Genomic DNA, 15,180 nt, shown 5'->3' on the forward strand with positions numbered 1-15,180 from the left:
AGCCGTGCGTAGGTCTTCTTGTTTCTTTTGAACTGTTTTCAGAATCTAGCACAGTTAGTACTATGGAGATCTTGAGTAATTAAAGGAACAAAATGAATTTAGGCCATAAAGCCCCTAAGTTCTCTTTTTAAGTTATGAATAGATGTCCTATCCGATAGTCAATCTGTTTATATTAGGACTACTCCATGTCTACTTCCCACTCACACACTGAATATTTTCATGATAAGCATAGATGTTTTAGGTGGGACAGATTATATAATATCTAAGAGACAATACAAGTTCATCCATTGTACCAAGACTTCATTGTATCAAAGTACTTAAAAGAAATAGATGGCTGGCTGAAACTTAGAAATCTTTGCCGTGCTTAGTTTTTGATTGAAACTCCTACTCCTTTGATCCTTCTACCCATTTCCTTTCTCTCCCCTCCTTCTTCGCAAGTAGTTCAGCATACTACTTTCATCCGTCTCTCTAGAAATGCACTTTAGTCTGTCCATAGATTATTTTATTAGAAGATACATTATTGTTGGCCGGGTGCAGTGGCTCACACCTGTAATCCCAGCACTTTGGGTGGCTAAGGTGGGTGGATCACTTGCGGTCAAGAGTTCAAGACCAGCCTGGTGAACATGGCGCAACTCCCATCTCTATTAAAAATACAAAAATAAGCCAGGTGTGGTGGCTCGCCCCTGTAATCCTAGCACTTTGGGAGGCCGAGGCAGGTGGATCATTTGAGGTCAGGAGTTTGAGACCAGCCTGGCCAACATGGTGAAACCCTGCCTCTACTAAAAATATAAAAATGAGCCGGGCATGGTGGCAGGCACCTGTAATCACAGCTACTCAGGAGGCTGAGGCAGGAGAATCGCTTGAATCTAGGATGTGGAGGTTGCAGTAAGCCGAGATCGTGCTACTGCATTCTAGCCTAGGCGAAAGAGGGAGACTTTGTCTCAAAAAAAGAAATAAATACAAAAATTAACTGGGCGTGGTGGCACATGCCTGTAATGTCAGCTGCTCAGGAGGCTGAGGAAGGAGAATTGCTTGAACCTGGGAAGTAGAAGTTGCAGTGAGCAGAGATCATACTACTGCACTCCAGCTTGGGTGACAAGAGGGAGACTTGGTCTCAAAAAAAAAAAAATTGTTGGGATAGTTTTTGTAAAATACAGAAGAGCATATTGTTTAATCTTCCTTCATCTCCCACAGCCATATCACAACCCTGAAAATTGATCAGAAACCTTTGCCAGCCACAGATTCTACAGTTACATCAACCTTCTGGAGCCATGGACTGGCTGAGATGACAGGGCAGAGAAATAAGTGAGTATATTGGCCATGGAGACTGAGAAAGAAAATGGCAGCCTCTGGCATCTGAGAACTGGTCTGATGCTTGTAATAGCTAGGCCATGTTATTCTGTTGTACACAAGTCATAGAACATCAGTGTCAGATAAGATCCTTTTGAGACCATGATAAAGTTTTAAGACAAAAACAACACGAATATGCAGTCAACAAAATACCAAAACCCCCTTTCATAGCTAAGATGGGTAGATGCTACTTTCTTTACCGGTCACAGCTTTATCCTTCTGCTAATTTTCTTTCCCTATAGATAAGATTTATACCCAGCCATAGAATGGCCCTGCTTTCTGATGACATCCAGTCTAGTATGATCCTCTTCCTTAGACCCTCCCCAGAATGACCCAGCCAAAGTTCAAACCCTATAGTGGGTTCTTTTCATCACCCCTTATCTGTATACCCCAGGGTTCCGTGGGGTGCATTTTCATTTGCTATAATGAGTAATAAACTCAACTTTTTCAACCGTAAGTGTGCTCTGGTGATCTTTGGCTGATGAGCCTTGATAAAACTAATCCGTAGTCACCACTAAGAGAAAGTGTTTTATCTTACCAGCCTTCCACAGCATTGCAAAGCCGATATGTACTGCCCGTGAATGTGGCTGTTTCCCCTTTCCTTGGGACATTAGCTCTTTCAGATGTTGCTTAATTATCATGTCTAGGGACTTTTTATGTGTAGATTACAATTTGCTACTGGTCTTCTCCGCCTTTAATTAATACTTACTTTTTAAAAGAATGGTCCCTAAAGAATAATACTTTACCAGTAACTTTTTTTGATGATTGTGTTTCTTATATTTCTGTTATAGGCTGTGTGTCTCAGCGCTTGCTATGGATAACTTTGCAGAAGGGGTGGGAGCTGTGTATGGCATGTTTGATGGGGATCGAAATGAGGAGCTCCCACGCCTGCTCCAGTGTACAATGGCAGATGTGCTTTTAGAAGAGGTACAGCAGTCAACTAATGACACAGTTTTCATGGCTAACACCTTTTTGGTATCTCACAGGTAAGCAGGTGGGTTGAATAATCCCTAACTCAGTTCTACTTTTAGAAAATATATCTTATTTATTTATTTATTTTTATTTACCAGACGTTGGTTAGCAGACATTTCCAAGAAAATATATCTTTCCAAACCAGAAGGTCAGGGTCTAAATTATGGTTACAGGATCAAGGAGAGAACTCACATTGTTGTCTTCTATGATCATTCTCTATATCAGCGTGGAGTGTGGGGCCTTGGCTCTTTAAAAAGCCTGTGAGTTCATCTGTTTTCTCTGTTGAATCCAAAGGCTGCTGAGGATATGCAAAAGGTTGTGTGTGTGTATATATATATGTGGTTGTACATTTTGAGGAGGAAGGTGCCCAGCTTTCATACGATTGTCCAAGGAGTTAGTGACCTACAAAAGGTTAGCCAAAAACTCCTCAGATTCATATGCTTAGAATCCCTGTTTCTGGGGTTTTACTCAACTAGCCTAAGTAAAGTCTAAACTACTTATGGGCAAAATCTCTATGCAGATGCTCCTCAACTTACAATAGGGTTACATCTTGATAAACCCATCATCAGTTGAAAATATGGTAAGTGGAAACTTCATTTAATACACCTACCCAACCAAACATCATGGCTTCACCTAGCCTGCACTAAATGTTCTCAGAACACTTACCCCATTAGCTTACAGTTTGGCAAAAATCATCTGGTGCACAAGGCACTGTATTGATTGTTTAGCCTTGTGATCAAGTGGCTGGCTGGTAGCTATGGCTCGCTACCTCTGCCCAGCATCATGAGAGAAGATCATACCACATGTCACTAGCCCAGGAAAAGATCAAAATTCAAAGTACAGTTTTTACTAAATGCATACAGTATTGCTTTTCACCGTTGTGAAGTCAAAAATTCTTAAGTTGAACCATTGTAAGTTGAGGACATCTATATAACCTAACTGTACTGGAGTATTTGCATATCAGGTGGACTGATAAAGGGTATGAATAACTGAGAGGTTGTTAAGTTGTATAGTTCAGGTTGAAGTGGAACAGCCTGGATCTTGAACTAGTTTTGTCTGTCATAACACAAAGCAAAGTGTTAGGAAGGAGTTTGTTTTTCAGTAGTAGAATTGAGCTAGAGACTTCACAAAATAAAGGGTTTAGGAAAGGGAACTCAATTTATGAAGCAACTCTTGAGCCAGGAGCTGTAGTAAGTATTTTTTGTACTATATATTTTATCAGAGAAATTTCTAGGAGAAATCACTTGCTGAGGGTCTGTAGCCGGCAAGTGGCAGAGCTGGGATTGAAACTAGGTCTTTCTGCCAGTGTCTGCTCTTCTTAAGCATTGTTTCCAAATACAGGCACGTGGATGCCCTGCATGCGGGGGGAAATTTAAGACTCGTGGGCCTTCCCTCAAGGAACTTATAGCCTAAGTGAATGGTTCTCAAAGTGTTGTTCTAGGACCAGCAGCCTCAGCATCACCAGAAATTTCTTGGAATGCAGTTTATTGAACCAGCCTCTTACCCACTGAATCAGAAACTGGGGCTAGGGCCCAGCAATCTCTGTTTGGATAAGCCCTCAGGTGATTCTGATGTGCTGAAGTTTGACAGCCCCTGAATTAGGAAGTCTTTGATCAGACACAAAAAAAGCAGTGGAGAAAGATGCACCTTGACTCTCTACTCCCGTGTCTCCCTTTGTAAAATCTTTTCCTCAGCTGAGAGTGGAAGGCAGAACTCTTTCCCCCACCATCAGCCACAGCAAGTCTGTATTTAGAAGGGCTATATGTGTAGGACCACCACTTTTAAAACTAGCCACCACATCTTCATTTTCTTTTCTTTCTGAATAGGAAATTAGGAATGGCTGGCCAGAAGTTGGGCTCCTCCGCTCTCCTTTGCTACATCCGCCCTGACACTGCCGATCCAGCAAGTAGCTTTAGCTTGACTGTGGCCAATGTTGGCACGTGCCAAGCAGTCTTGTGCCGAGGTGGGAAGCCAGTGCCCCTCTCTAAAGTATTCAGCCTGGAGCAGGACCCAGAGGAGGCGCAAAGGGTGAAGGACCAAAAAGCCATCATCACAGAGGTTTGTCTCGCTCCCTACCAGTCAATTATACTCCCCAAATCCAGTGGAGGCTGCTTTGTGTAGAGGTGATGAAGGTCCATTTTCTTCCTCTTATGCCCTGTAAATTGTATCCAGTTCAGATAAAAATTCAATTCAGATGGTTTCGGCAACAGTACTAGAAGAAAATCTGATCAGTTAGTTACTAGCACAAAGAGAAAGCAAAATGCATTAGAAATACAAAATCCTAATTTGTGATCCTCTACATTGGTAGCTAGTGTGTAAAATGTATGTTAAATGCCCCCCTTAGCTAATTTCCAGCTCATCTGGTTTGTTACTCCAAATAGAAGAAAGAGTTCTCTAGTTTGACATCCGTATTCTGAAATGCAAAGTTTCAAAATGTTTTGTTTTGTTTTATACTCTCTGTGGTGTAGTATGCTCTGGTGTTCTGTTTTGATAATGAAGCATCAGTATTTCTACTGTTTTATAGCTTTTCTCCTTTTTTTTTTTTTTTTAAATAAATTAACATTTTTGCTTTCAGAAAAGCTTGAGCAATTACTTGTGAACATTGTTTATCACAAAACAGAATTCCTTTGAGATCTTTTGAACAGTTTAAATTGGATTGTTTGTTTCTGTATTGTTGATTTTCAAGAGTCTTTGTATATTTTGGAAACAAGTTCTTTATCAGATACATGTTTTGCAAATATTTTCTCCCAATCTGGGGCTTGTCTTTCCATTTTTTTAACAGTGCTTTTTTTTGCAGAGCAGAAGTTTTAGTTTTAATGAAGGCCCACTTGTCAGTTTTTGTCTCATGGATCGTGCTTTTGGTGTTGTATCTAAAACTCATTGCAAAACCCAAGGTCACCTAGCTTTTCTTCTATGTTATCTTCTAGAAGTTTATTTTTGTGTTTTACATTTTGGTCCACCATCTATTTTGAATTAATTTTTGTGAAAAGAGTAAGCTCTGTGTCTGTATTCATGTTTTGCATGTGGGTACCCACTTGTTCCAGCACCAATTGTTGAAAAGACCATCCTTTGTATGGCCTTTGCTCTTTTTTCAGATATCAGTTGACTGTATTTGTGTGGGTTCATTTCTGGGCTCTCTGTTTTGTCAGAATTCTTTATAGAGTTCATCTAAGGTAACAAAATAAAAAAAGCATTAATATTATGTGATTGATACTATTAGGATTGTGGAAGTATGAAACATTAGTTTTGGGAAGCTCTTTCACTCAAAACAAATGAAAAATAAAATTTTGATGATGTTTTAAATTTTTAATTAATTTTATTGTTTTAGAGACAAGGTCTTGCTGTGTTATCCAGGCTGGACTTGAACTCCTGGATTAAGTGATCTTTTTGCTATAGCCTCCTGAGTAGCTGGGACTATAGGCACATGCCATTGCACCTTCCTTCAGATAACTTTTTGTTTGACTAGTCTTTTTATAGAGTTTGGATACTGTTTAGATTTTTTTTTTTTTTTTTGAGACAGATTTTTGCTCTTGTTGCCCAGGCTGGAGTGCAGTGGAGCCATCTTGGCTCACCACAACCTCAGCCTCCTGGTTTCAAGCGATTCTCTTGCCTCAGCCTCCTGAATAGCCGGGATTACAGGCATGCACCATCATGCCTGGCCTATTTTGTATTTTTAGTACAGGGTTTCTCCATGTTGGTCAGTCTGGTCTCAAACTCCCAACCTCAGGTGATCCGCCTGCCTCGGCTTCCCAAAGTGCTGGGATTATAGGTGTGAGCCACCGTGCCCAGCCAATGTTCACATTTTTCTTAGGGGATTCTAGGTAAGTAGGAAGTATTTTTATAAATGTAATTTTAACCACAGACATTTATTGTTTGTCCATTATTTGCCAAGCACCATACCTTCATTATTTTACCTAAACTTAATAACTCCCATGAATTGGTGGGCCCTAGCCCCAGAGTTTCTGATTCTGTGGATAACTGTTAAATTCCCATTTTCATTTTACAGATGAAGAAAGTAAAGTTTAGAATTAATGACAAATTCTGGTAAATAAGCCCAGGTCTTCTCCTAGAGGGTGACTGCAACTGTGAAATTAACTTACTGATGACTTTAGAGTTTTGTTCTATTTTTTCTTTTCTTGAAATCTTTTCTTGAAATCAGTACTACAAAGTGAGTGAGCATTCCCAACCTGCAAGCAGGGTTGTTCCTTTTCCTCTAAGTTTTGAATTACACTGCTGAGAAGACCCCCCTTTTTTAGGCTGAATAACCTTAGAGATTATTTGATACCTTAACTACCAAGATTCTCTTTGCCATTGGGTATCTTCCCAGTCCCAGCTGATACGCCTTTAAGTGAGAAATTACTTTTAGTGACCTTTCTGAGTTTTGGCCTCTCTGAGAATACTAGTGATAGAGAATTAATGATAGTTCTGCTTAACTGTTTTTCTATCATGTTTCTCTATTTATAGACATACTGAGGTCCGTTCTTCATGTTCAAGCAAACATCTTTTGGGATGATGTTGCCTTTTAGTCACTTATTTTTACTTGGCCCTATAATAACCATATAGTATTTTGTCTTTTAAGACTTCTCTACATTTATTTTTATGTGTTCACTTAAAATTATACTAACCTGTAGAAAAAATCATATATGAATTGTTTTATTGTATATCCCTAAGCACTGTGATCTAGAAAGATATAAAGTTGCTTGTCATTGTTGCTTGTTTCTCAAATCTGTGTCCTGCTCTTCTGTAGGACAACAAAGTGAACGGGGTAACCTGCTGTACCCGGATGCTGGGCTGTACATACCTCTACCCTTGGATCCTCCCCAGACCCCACATATCTTCCACTCCACTAACCATTCAAGATGAGTTGCTGATTCTGGGAAACAAAGCGTTGTGGGAACACTTGTCCTACACAGAAGCTGTCAGTGCTGTACGTCATGTACAGGACCCATTAGCAGCTGCTAAGAAGCTGTGCACATTAGCACAGAGCTATGGCTGTCAGGACAACGTAGGGGCAATGGTGGTTTATTTGAATATTGGTGAGGAAGGCTGCACTTGTGAAATGAATGGGCTCACCCTCCCAGGTCCTGTGGGATTTGCTTCAACCACCACCATCAAGGATGCCCCTAAGCCAGCCACTCCTTCCTCTAGCAGTGGGATTGCCTCTGAGTTCAGCAGTGAGATGTCCACCTCAGAGGTGAGCAGTGAAGTAGGGTCCACTGCTTCTGATGAGCATAATGCTGGGGGCCTGGATGCTGCCTTGCTTCCGAGGCCAGAGCGGCGCTGTAGCCTCCACCCAACACCCACCTCTGGGCTGTTTCAGCGCCAGCCTTCTTGTGCCACCTTCTCCAGTAACCAGTCTGACAATGGCCTGGACAGTGATGATGACCAGCCTGTTGAGGGAGTCATAACGAATGGCAGCAAGGTAGAGGTGGAAGTAGACATCCACTGCTGCAGGGGCCGGGATCTGGAGAGCTCACCCCCTCTCACAGACAGTGCTTCTACCCCATGTTCTGAGGAACATGCTAGAGGGTCGTGTTTTGGGATCCGAAGACAGAACAGTGTGAATAGTGGCATTCTCCTGCCAATGAGCAAGGACAGGATGGAGTTACAGAAGTCTCCCTCCACCTCCTGCCTCTATGGGAAGAAGCTCTCCAATGGTTCTATTGTGCCCCTAGAGGACAGTCTGAACCTCATTGAAGTGGCCACGGAAGCACCCAAGAGGAAAACTGGCTATTTTGCTGCCCCTACTCAGATGGAACCAGAGGACCAGTTTGTTGTACCTCGTGACCTGGAAGAAGAAGTGAAGGAACAAATGAAACAGCACCAGGACAGCCGGCTTGAGCCTGAGCCCCATGAAGAGGATCGGACCGAGCCCCTGGAGGAGTTTGACACAGCGCTATGACTGCCCTGCTGGGCACAGTGGGGGAGGAGGCTGTGCAAGGTTGGGGTAGGGACCTGCCAGAGGCATTCTGCCTCTACATTTCTCTCTCTCTCTTTGTGTGTCTGTGTGTGTGTGTGTTTTGAGATGGAGTCTCGCTCAATTGCCCAGGCTGGAGTGCAATGGCATGACCTTGGCTCACTGCAACCTCCGCTCCTGGGTTCAAGCCATTCTCTTGTCTCGGCCTCCTGAGTAGCTGGGATTACAGGCACTCACCACCACGCCCAGCTAATTTCTTTTCTTTTTTTTTTGTATTTTTTTTAGAGACGGGGTTTCACCATGTTGGCCAGGCTAGTCTTGAACTCCTGACCTCAGGTGATCCGACCGTCTCAGCCTCCCAAAGTGCTGGGATTACAGGCGTGGGCCAGTGTGCCCGGCCCTGCCTCTACATTTCTAACCATAGCTGTGTGGGATTGAACTCAGAGCCAGAAAGGGTGAGAGCCATCAGGGGCTGGCTCTGGATAAACTAGTAGCCACCGTCAGTTTTAAGTTTCACATTTAACCTGCATTGGAATTCCCAGGGGTCCTGGGAAGAAAGCAGCTGTTCTGTATCACTCCTACCACCTGCCATTAACCCTTTCTCTCCTAGGATCACTTTGAGAATTTGCCTGCCTGGGCAGGAAAGGGACTATTTCTGTGGAGGAAAAAAGTGAAGATTGATTCTCTTTACTAGTTGCTGCTGATGGATCTCTGTGATAGAGAAATCACCTTATCTCAGACTAATGAGGTGTGATGTGACTAGTCACATGGGTTTTCATTCTTCTCTACGAGAATACAGCCTATCAAAATGATGTCTGTTGGAAATGTAGAACCAATCAAACAGATACTTTATGTATGTAATATAATGAGAGCACTTTGCATTGACTGTGAACTTTTTATTTTTGAATCTGCACTAGAGCCAATCTTAGAGGCAGCCCGGCGCACCTTCATCCGAGGCAGAGAGAGAATTGGGTGTTGGAGCCTTATCCAAGGGTACTAAGAAGGGCCCTGAGAAGTTAACTGTTGGATGTCAGACTGTGAAAGCTCCTGAGAACCTCGGGGTAGTAGGATCTTTTGAGGATGAAAAGGGGGAAGGAGTGAGGACCAAGACTACTTCTCCCTAGATCAGAAAAAGAGAATTACTCCTTGACAAGTATGACACCTGCTACGAATTTCCCAGGGAAACTTAGGGATTGGCCTCTTTCCCTAACATGTGGAGGAGTTGGCAGACAGCCTCCTAATGGGGAGGGCCAAGGCTAACGCTGCTTGTGTCCAGGTGACCTTAAGTTATGACAGATGACACTGAAACACATTGAGGCCAATGAGAACAGATGGATGGAGCACTCAGGTTAGACTTGTTTATTCTCCTATGCTGGAGAAGAGGGATGGTTTTCTAGAATGTTAGAAGTGAGTTGAGGGCCTGCCTCTTGAATGTTGAACAGTGTACTCTTCTGAAAACTGCATATTCAGTTTATGTGGTTTCAGAATACTGGGCTCAATACCGACATAAGAAAGACACTTCATTGAAAAATTCTTAAGCTTACAGAAAATCTGTATTTTTTGCACATTCCACTTAACCCTAGCAAAATTCAGTTTCTTCCATATTTCTGTCACTTTTTCCATTGTAAGATGTGCTTAGGAAAATTAATTCCTATTTATTCCCCAAAATTTTGGCATTGCTTGATTTTACCCGGTAGGGAATGTGCTTTGAATTTTTGGAACACTTTCGCAATTAAAAATAGAGTAGAGCCATTTTTAATTTGTTTCATCAGAAACAATATGTTAAAGAGAGGGTTAAATATAAATATATTTTCGTGTGTGTTTTTCGGAAGTTTTTGTTAAAAGCAATAGTCAAAAGCCAGATGACCTGTCCATAATAATTATGTGTCTTCATCTTCTCAGAGGCCCCATGCCTATATGCATGTGTCATTGGGGTACACTCTTGGGGGATTTGGTACACTCTAATGGATGTCTAATGTTTGATCCCTCGAGAATCTGAACTTGAGTCCCCACATTGTCAAACTACTGGTCAGCTATTGAAAAATTTTAGAACTCAGGTCTTTGATTTGAAGTAGGGAACATAGTGGCTCACACAGAGTTCAGGTGCTGTTAGAAAGATGGGAACAAGAGTGTTTTGCCACCTTATTTTTATATGGGAAAAAAAATTTTTTTAATAAGAAAAAAATGAAAAATAACCCAAGCTGATAGTGATGAGTGATGTAAAACATCCTACTCAGATGGCAGAACCTTCGGGTTGTAGAATAGTGATGTCTAAAAATTAAAGTTATTTTGGGAATATACCACTTTAATAGTATAGTCTTATAAAAAGTATTCTGTATTGTGAACCCCTTTCATGCCTGCTGTTTGCTTCCCACTCTACCATTGGAACCACCTCAAAATCCAGTTCTGAAATGACCTTTCCAAAAGTAAATGTATTTACTTTTTAGTCAGCAGAACTCTGTAATTCCAAATGTTCTTCTATGTGGTAGAATTATTTTCAGGAACCATTAGGTTGTATTGAAAATCTTTATTATAGGCGATACTAAAACTGATTATTCTTTTTTGCAGTCTCCTTTAAATTCATGTCCTTCTGCAGTTGCTCTGTATTAAAACAGAGGGTAAAAAGGCCATAGCCCATCATGAAAAATATAATAAAAAACTCTTTAACCTATAAGGTAATTTACAGACATTGTGTTTTCTGAACAGACTGTTAGTGAAAGCCAGTATCTGTCTCCAGGTGAATGTAATCTACTTCCGAGTACTTTACTCAGAGGATGTGTTCCCCAGGTGGGCGGAGTACAGTTGATCTCTAGCACAGAGATTCTGGCCTCTGCATATTCTCAGGTCTCTGTGTGTACCTCCCATTGAATAGAGAAGCTTAAGAGAATTTCTGAGAGAAGAATACTGCTTCTTATGGGAGCAGTTTAGGAGTCCATGGAAGAAAGAAAAATACATGTGTCTTGGCAGCCATGGTGTTATTTTTATCCAAATGGATTGAAAGTATTTTTAAAAATTTGAATGTCGGTATGACAAAGCTGCAGTGCACTATAGAGTCAAGTCATTGAATTACCACTCCTGATACAAGTGAGGGCTTTATTGCACTACTGTGGAGCCTATGTGTGCAATACATTGGTGAGTTCATTTACTGGTGTATGGAAGAGCCAGCAGGAGCAGCATGGTCATTGCTGGGTGCTATTACAGTTGTTTGTAGTGAGTGCTGTTTTCCAGGAAATGGAGCCAGTTGGGTGTGGCGAAACTGCTGAATATCAAATGATGCTCTTCTTCCCATGCAGACCTTCAGCAGAGCCAGTACTTGGAAGCCACAGGCTCACCTTCTCTATCCAATAATTATTAATGAAGAGACCTCCATAAGGGAGCAGCTGGCTGTTACCGATAAATGTACCAATTATTAAATAGTCTCCAAGCCATTCAGTGATGTCTTCAGCATCACTATAGAACTGTCTTGTGTCACTTTTTACTGCCTTCTGGGTGGAGCCTTTCAGACTCCCCAGTCATGAAGGCAAGTTAATCTTTCTCTCCAGTTAGTGACTTTTGCCCCATAGTTGGGTAAGCACTTCCTAGATTGAGAAAAGCAGCTACAGTCAGTCTTGCTCTGTTTCCCTCATTTGGTGATCAGTCAGTCACACATAAGCTCCTTGTACTCTAAATTTCATGCACTTCTCCCAGATGCTATAGGGTTTTCTCTCACTGTTGCCAATGGATGTCATCCAAACAGTGGGCTCATATCTTATGGTTTTGTGCAATCGTTGCATTGTAGTCCTAAGACTCATTATAGTGTATTTTTGATATTTTTGAAATGTGTTAAATTTTTTAATTCAATAATATGAGCCAGAGCATGTTGCAGCAAATCTATTGTTTGTAAAAATAATGATAATAATAAATAAAATAAAGTTGAATCTCTTTTTCATGGCTTTGTTTTAAAATGGAGTGCTTGTTTTTTCATAAGTATTTTAGCATGAAGCTATAATTTTCTCTCCTAACTTGTATGTGGAATTCGGTTCTTAACCAAAGGCACCTGCAGGATTTTTCTGCTTTTCCTGGGGAAGATAAGTGAGAACAAACACATGAAACCACATTCCAGGACACTGTAAAGGTAAGAGTTAAGGCAAGAATAAATGTTTTTGATCAGCTTTTCAGCTGAAATGGCAATACAGATTTTTACTTTTAAGAAATACCGTATTGAAAAAGAAACACCGTATTTTGCCTTGGTTTATATGCTTAAATCAGAAAACTGGAAAAAGGAAAAAAATCAGGAAACACCATCCTGATTCACATGCAGGTTATTAGCTGACTAGCAGAAACTTAGCTCCTCTGTCCAAATGACAGCTGATGACACAGAGGAGCCGTGGAAAAGCTGGTCATCAAGTTTTTCAGCATGGCTTTGGTGTAAGAAGGAACTTCAGAGTCTTATCTGAAGTTCAAAGTCAGTATCTCATGAGATACTTAGAATCCAGTTAAGCCTTTAAATTGTTGCTCCTCCACTCCCACTCTCGTGGATGTCTCCCACAATCTCTGGACTTTTAGGCAAGATTAGCTACCTCTCAACTGATTAAAACAGGGTCTTGCTCTGTTGCCCAGGCTGGAATGCAGTGGTATGATCTTGGCTCATTGGAATGTCTACCTCCCATGCTAATGTGATCTTCCCACCTTAGCCTCCTGAATAGCCAGGGGTACAGGTGTGCACCATCACATCTTAATTTTTGTGTTTTTTGTAGAGACATGGTTTTGCCATGTTGCCCAGGCTGGTCTTGAACCCTTGGGCTCAAGGAATCCACCTGCCTTGGCTTCCCAAAGTGCTAGGATTACAGGCATGAGCCACTGCAGGCTGCCTGCTACCTCCCATTTTAAATAAAGGTAAAGATAAGTAATTTCATAGGTTTCCTCTTCATCTAGCTGAAGGAATATTTTATTTATTTATTTTGAGATTGAATCTTGCTCTGTCACCCAGGCTGGAGTGCAATGGAGCTATCTCGGCTCACTGCAGCCTCTGCCTCCTGGGTTCGTGATTCTCCTGCCTCAGCCTCCCAAGTAGGTGGGATTATAGGCATGTGCCACCACACTGGCAAATGTTTTTTGTATTTTTAGTAGGGACAGGGTTTCACCATGTTGGCCAGGCTGGTCTTGAACTCCTGACCTCAGGTGATCCACCCGCCTCAGCCTCCCAAAGTGCTGGTATTACAGGCGTGAGCCACCATGCCTGACCAGAAGGACCATTTTAAACACTTGGTTGAACAACCATTTATTGAGCACCTTTAATGTGCTTTCATACCTCAGTTCTACTAAACACACCTCTCTGGGCCAACATGACAGAAATGAATCAATGCCATGTGATATGAATTCCCTGGTATGCCAAAGGTCACAAGAGTATGTTAGTCACTCAGAACACCTTCCAGTGTGTGATTCAGTGGGGCTGAGTTTTGCCTCTGCTAGTTAAAAGTTTGACTTCAGGCAAGTTAGCCTCTCTAAGGCTGTTCTTATTAAATGTTAATACTAACATCAGTCATCAGTCATGGGCTAAATGAGATGATGCAAAGGGCTTCTTTATCAGTACTGTACATACCTGGCACACAGCGTTAACTCTCGTAAACCACCTAACCTTGAACCTTGTCGGCTCATCTGTAAAGTGGGAACAAGACACCTTGGCCTGTCTGACTGAAGTGGTAGTAAGAGAAGGTATGCTAAAGCATCGCGAATGTTATTAAGGTGTGCGAGTAATGTTACAGTGATGGCTCCATTCAGTTGAGAGGAGCTGCCTCGGGAGCAGTATTGGAGCTGGGCCTGGTCACAAGGTTGGGGTCAGGCCAAAGTTTCCATTTTTCCGAACCACAGGACCCAGACGTGGGCAAGGATCTAATAGGAACCTATTTCAGGGAATACATGCTGGGTGAGAATAGTGGCTGGGCTTGGTGGTATTTCTCTGGAGGGTAGGTGGAGAGTGTGTTGCTTGATTCTGGCTGCAGTTATACTTCTCATCTACCACTCAGTGAAAATTGTGTGAGACTCTAGCCACTGCCTTGGGCTAAGGGTGATAGAGTGGAGGCATTTTTCTGTGGCACCACAACTTTTAACCTAGCAATGTAGATTTCCAGTTTTATTATTTTCCAAGCTTTATTTTTGTAAAAGTATAATCTAGATCTTTTCCACTTACGTAGGAGGCTTAGTTTTGATCCTTTGTCCTGGACAAGTTCCATAAGAATTCGCGATTAAAAAGCAAGAGGACAATTAGAAAAAAGACCATAACAAGAATGTTTATTTCTAGTTGCATCTGATTTGAACTGATATATTTGAGACTAGCTGTAAAGTATAAGAATAGATGTTGAGAAACGCTGAGTGTATAAAATTATATTGTTTGCTGGGAAGAACGATGGCAAGGAAAACCTAGCCGCCCCTGCCCCAAGTGGAAAACTGCTTGGGGTATTCTAAAGTAGCAAAGCAGTATATGTATATTATACACAGGTTAAAACAATTCTTTAAGCACGGGATACGTGACCCTGCCCCCACGGCTCCCTCATGGAGAATACTTTCTGGTTTGTCCTTGATCAGTGGTAAGCAGGCACCAGCTGCCTATCTAGTTTATCTTGGTTCTATGAGAAAACACAGAACACCTGTTTGTTTATAATAATCACCTGTTCAGAGAGAATAACTACATGGGTCAAAATCTGCTCAAGGCCCTCAGCCCAGGATGCTGTGAGCCCCTGAGGCTCTCAACTTGGAAGGCTGCTGACCCCCCAGGTAGTCCCATTTTGCTATTCTATCTGGGTATTTGCTTCTTAATGCCTTCAGCACCGCCTGGGTGGGGATCTGTACGGCCAAGGTGGTCTCGGTAAATAGGTATAAAACATGTAAGATTAAAATTACTGAAAGAACTTTAAGATTCAGTGTTAGTGATCTGTTACATTATGGGAACAGTTCAAGGTAAT

At 41.8% G+C, this 15,180-nt stretch overlaps 1 protein-coding gene across 3 annotated transcripts in view; it reads left to right on the plus strand.

Moving 5' to 3' along the window:
- The window catches only part of PHLPP2 (PH domain and leucine rich repeat protein phosphatase 2), a 73,379-nt gene extending 61,212 nt beyond the window's left edge, over positions 1 to 12,167 (plus strand). For 2 of the 3 annotated variants that reach the window (XM_032284351.1, XM_032284352.1), the window contains exons 16-19: positions 1,195 to 1,305; positions 2,142 to 2,336; positions 4,149 to 4,380; positions 7,070 to 12,167. In XM_032284351.1, the coding sequence (XP_032140242.1) occupies positions 1,195 to 1,305; positions 2,142 to 2,336; positions 4,149 to 4,380; positions 7,070 to 8,224 (1,693 nt within the window). In that variant the 3' untranslated portion in view covers positions 8,225 to 12,167. The remainder of the gene's footprint in view (positions 1 to 1,194; positions 1,306 to 2,141; positions 2,337 to 4,148; positions 4,381 to 7,069) is intronic. The other variant, XM_032284353.1, reaches the window with a different exon arrangement.
- Positions 12,168 to 15,180: the final 3,013 nt, after the last annotated feature.

This window comes from Sapajus apella, unplaced genomic scaffold (genome assembly GCF_009761245.1).
Source record: "Sapajus apella isolate SASKATOON/1434 unplaced genomic scaffold, GSC_monkey_1.0 scaffold15, whole genome shotgun sequence".
NCBI classification, from domain to species: Eukaryota; Metazoa; Chordata; class Mammalia; order Primates; family Cebidae; genus Sapajus; species Sapajus apella.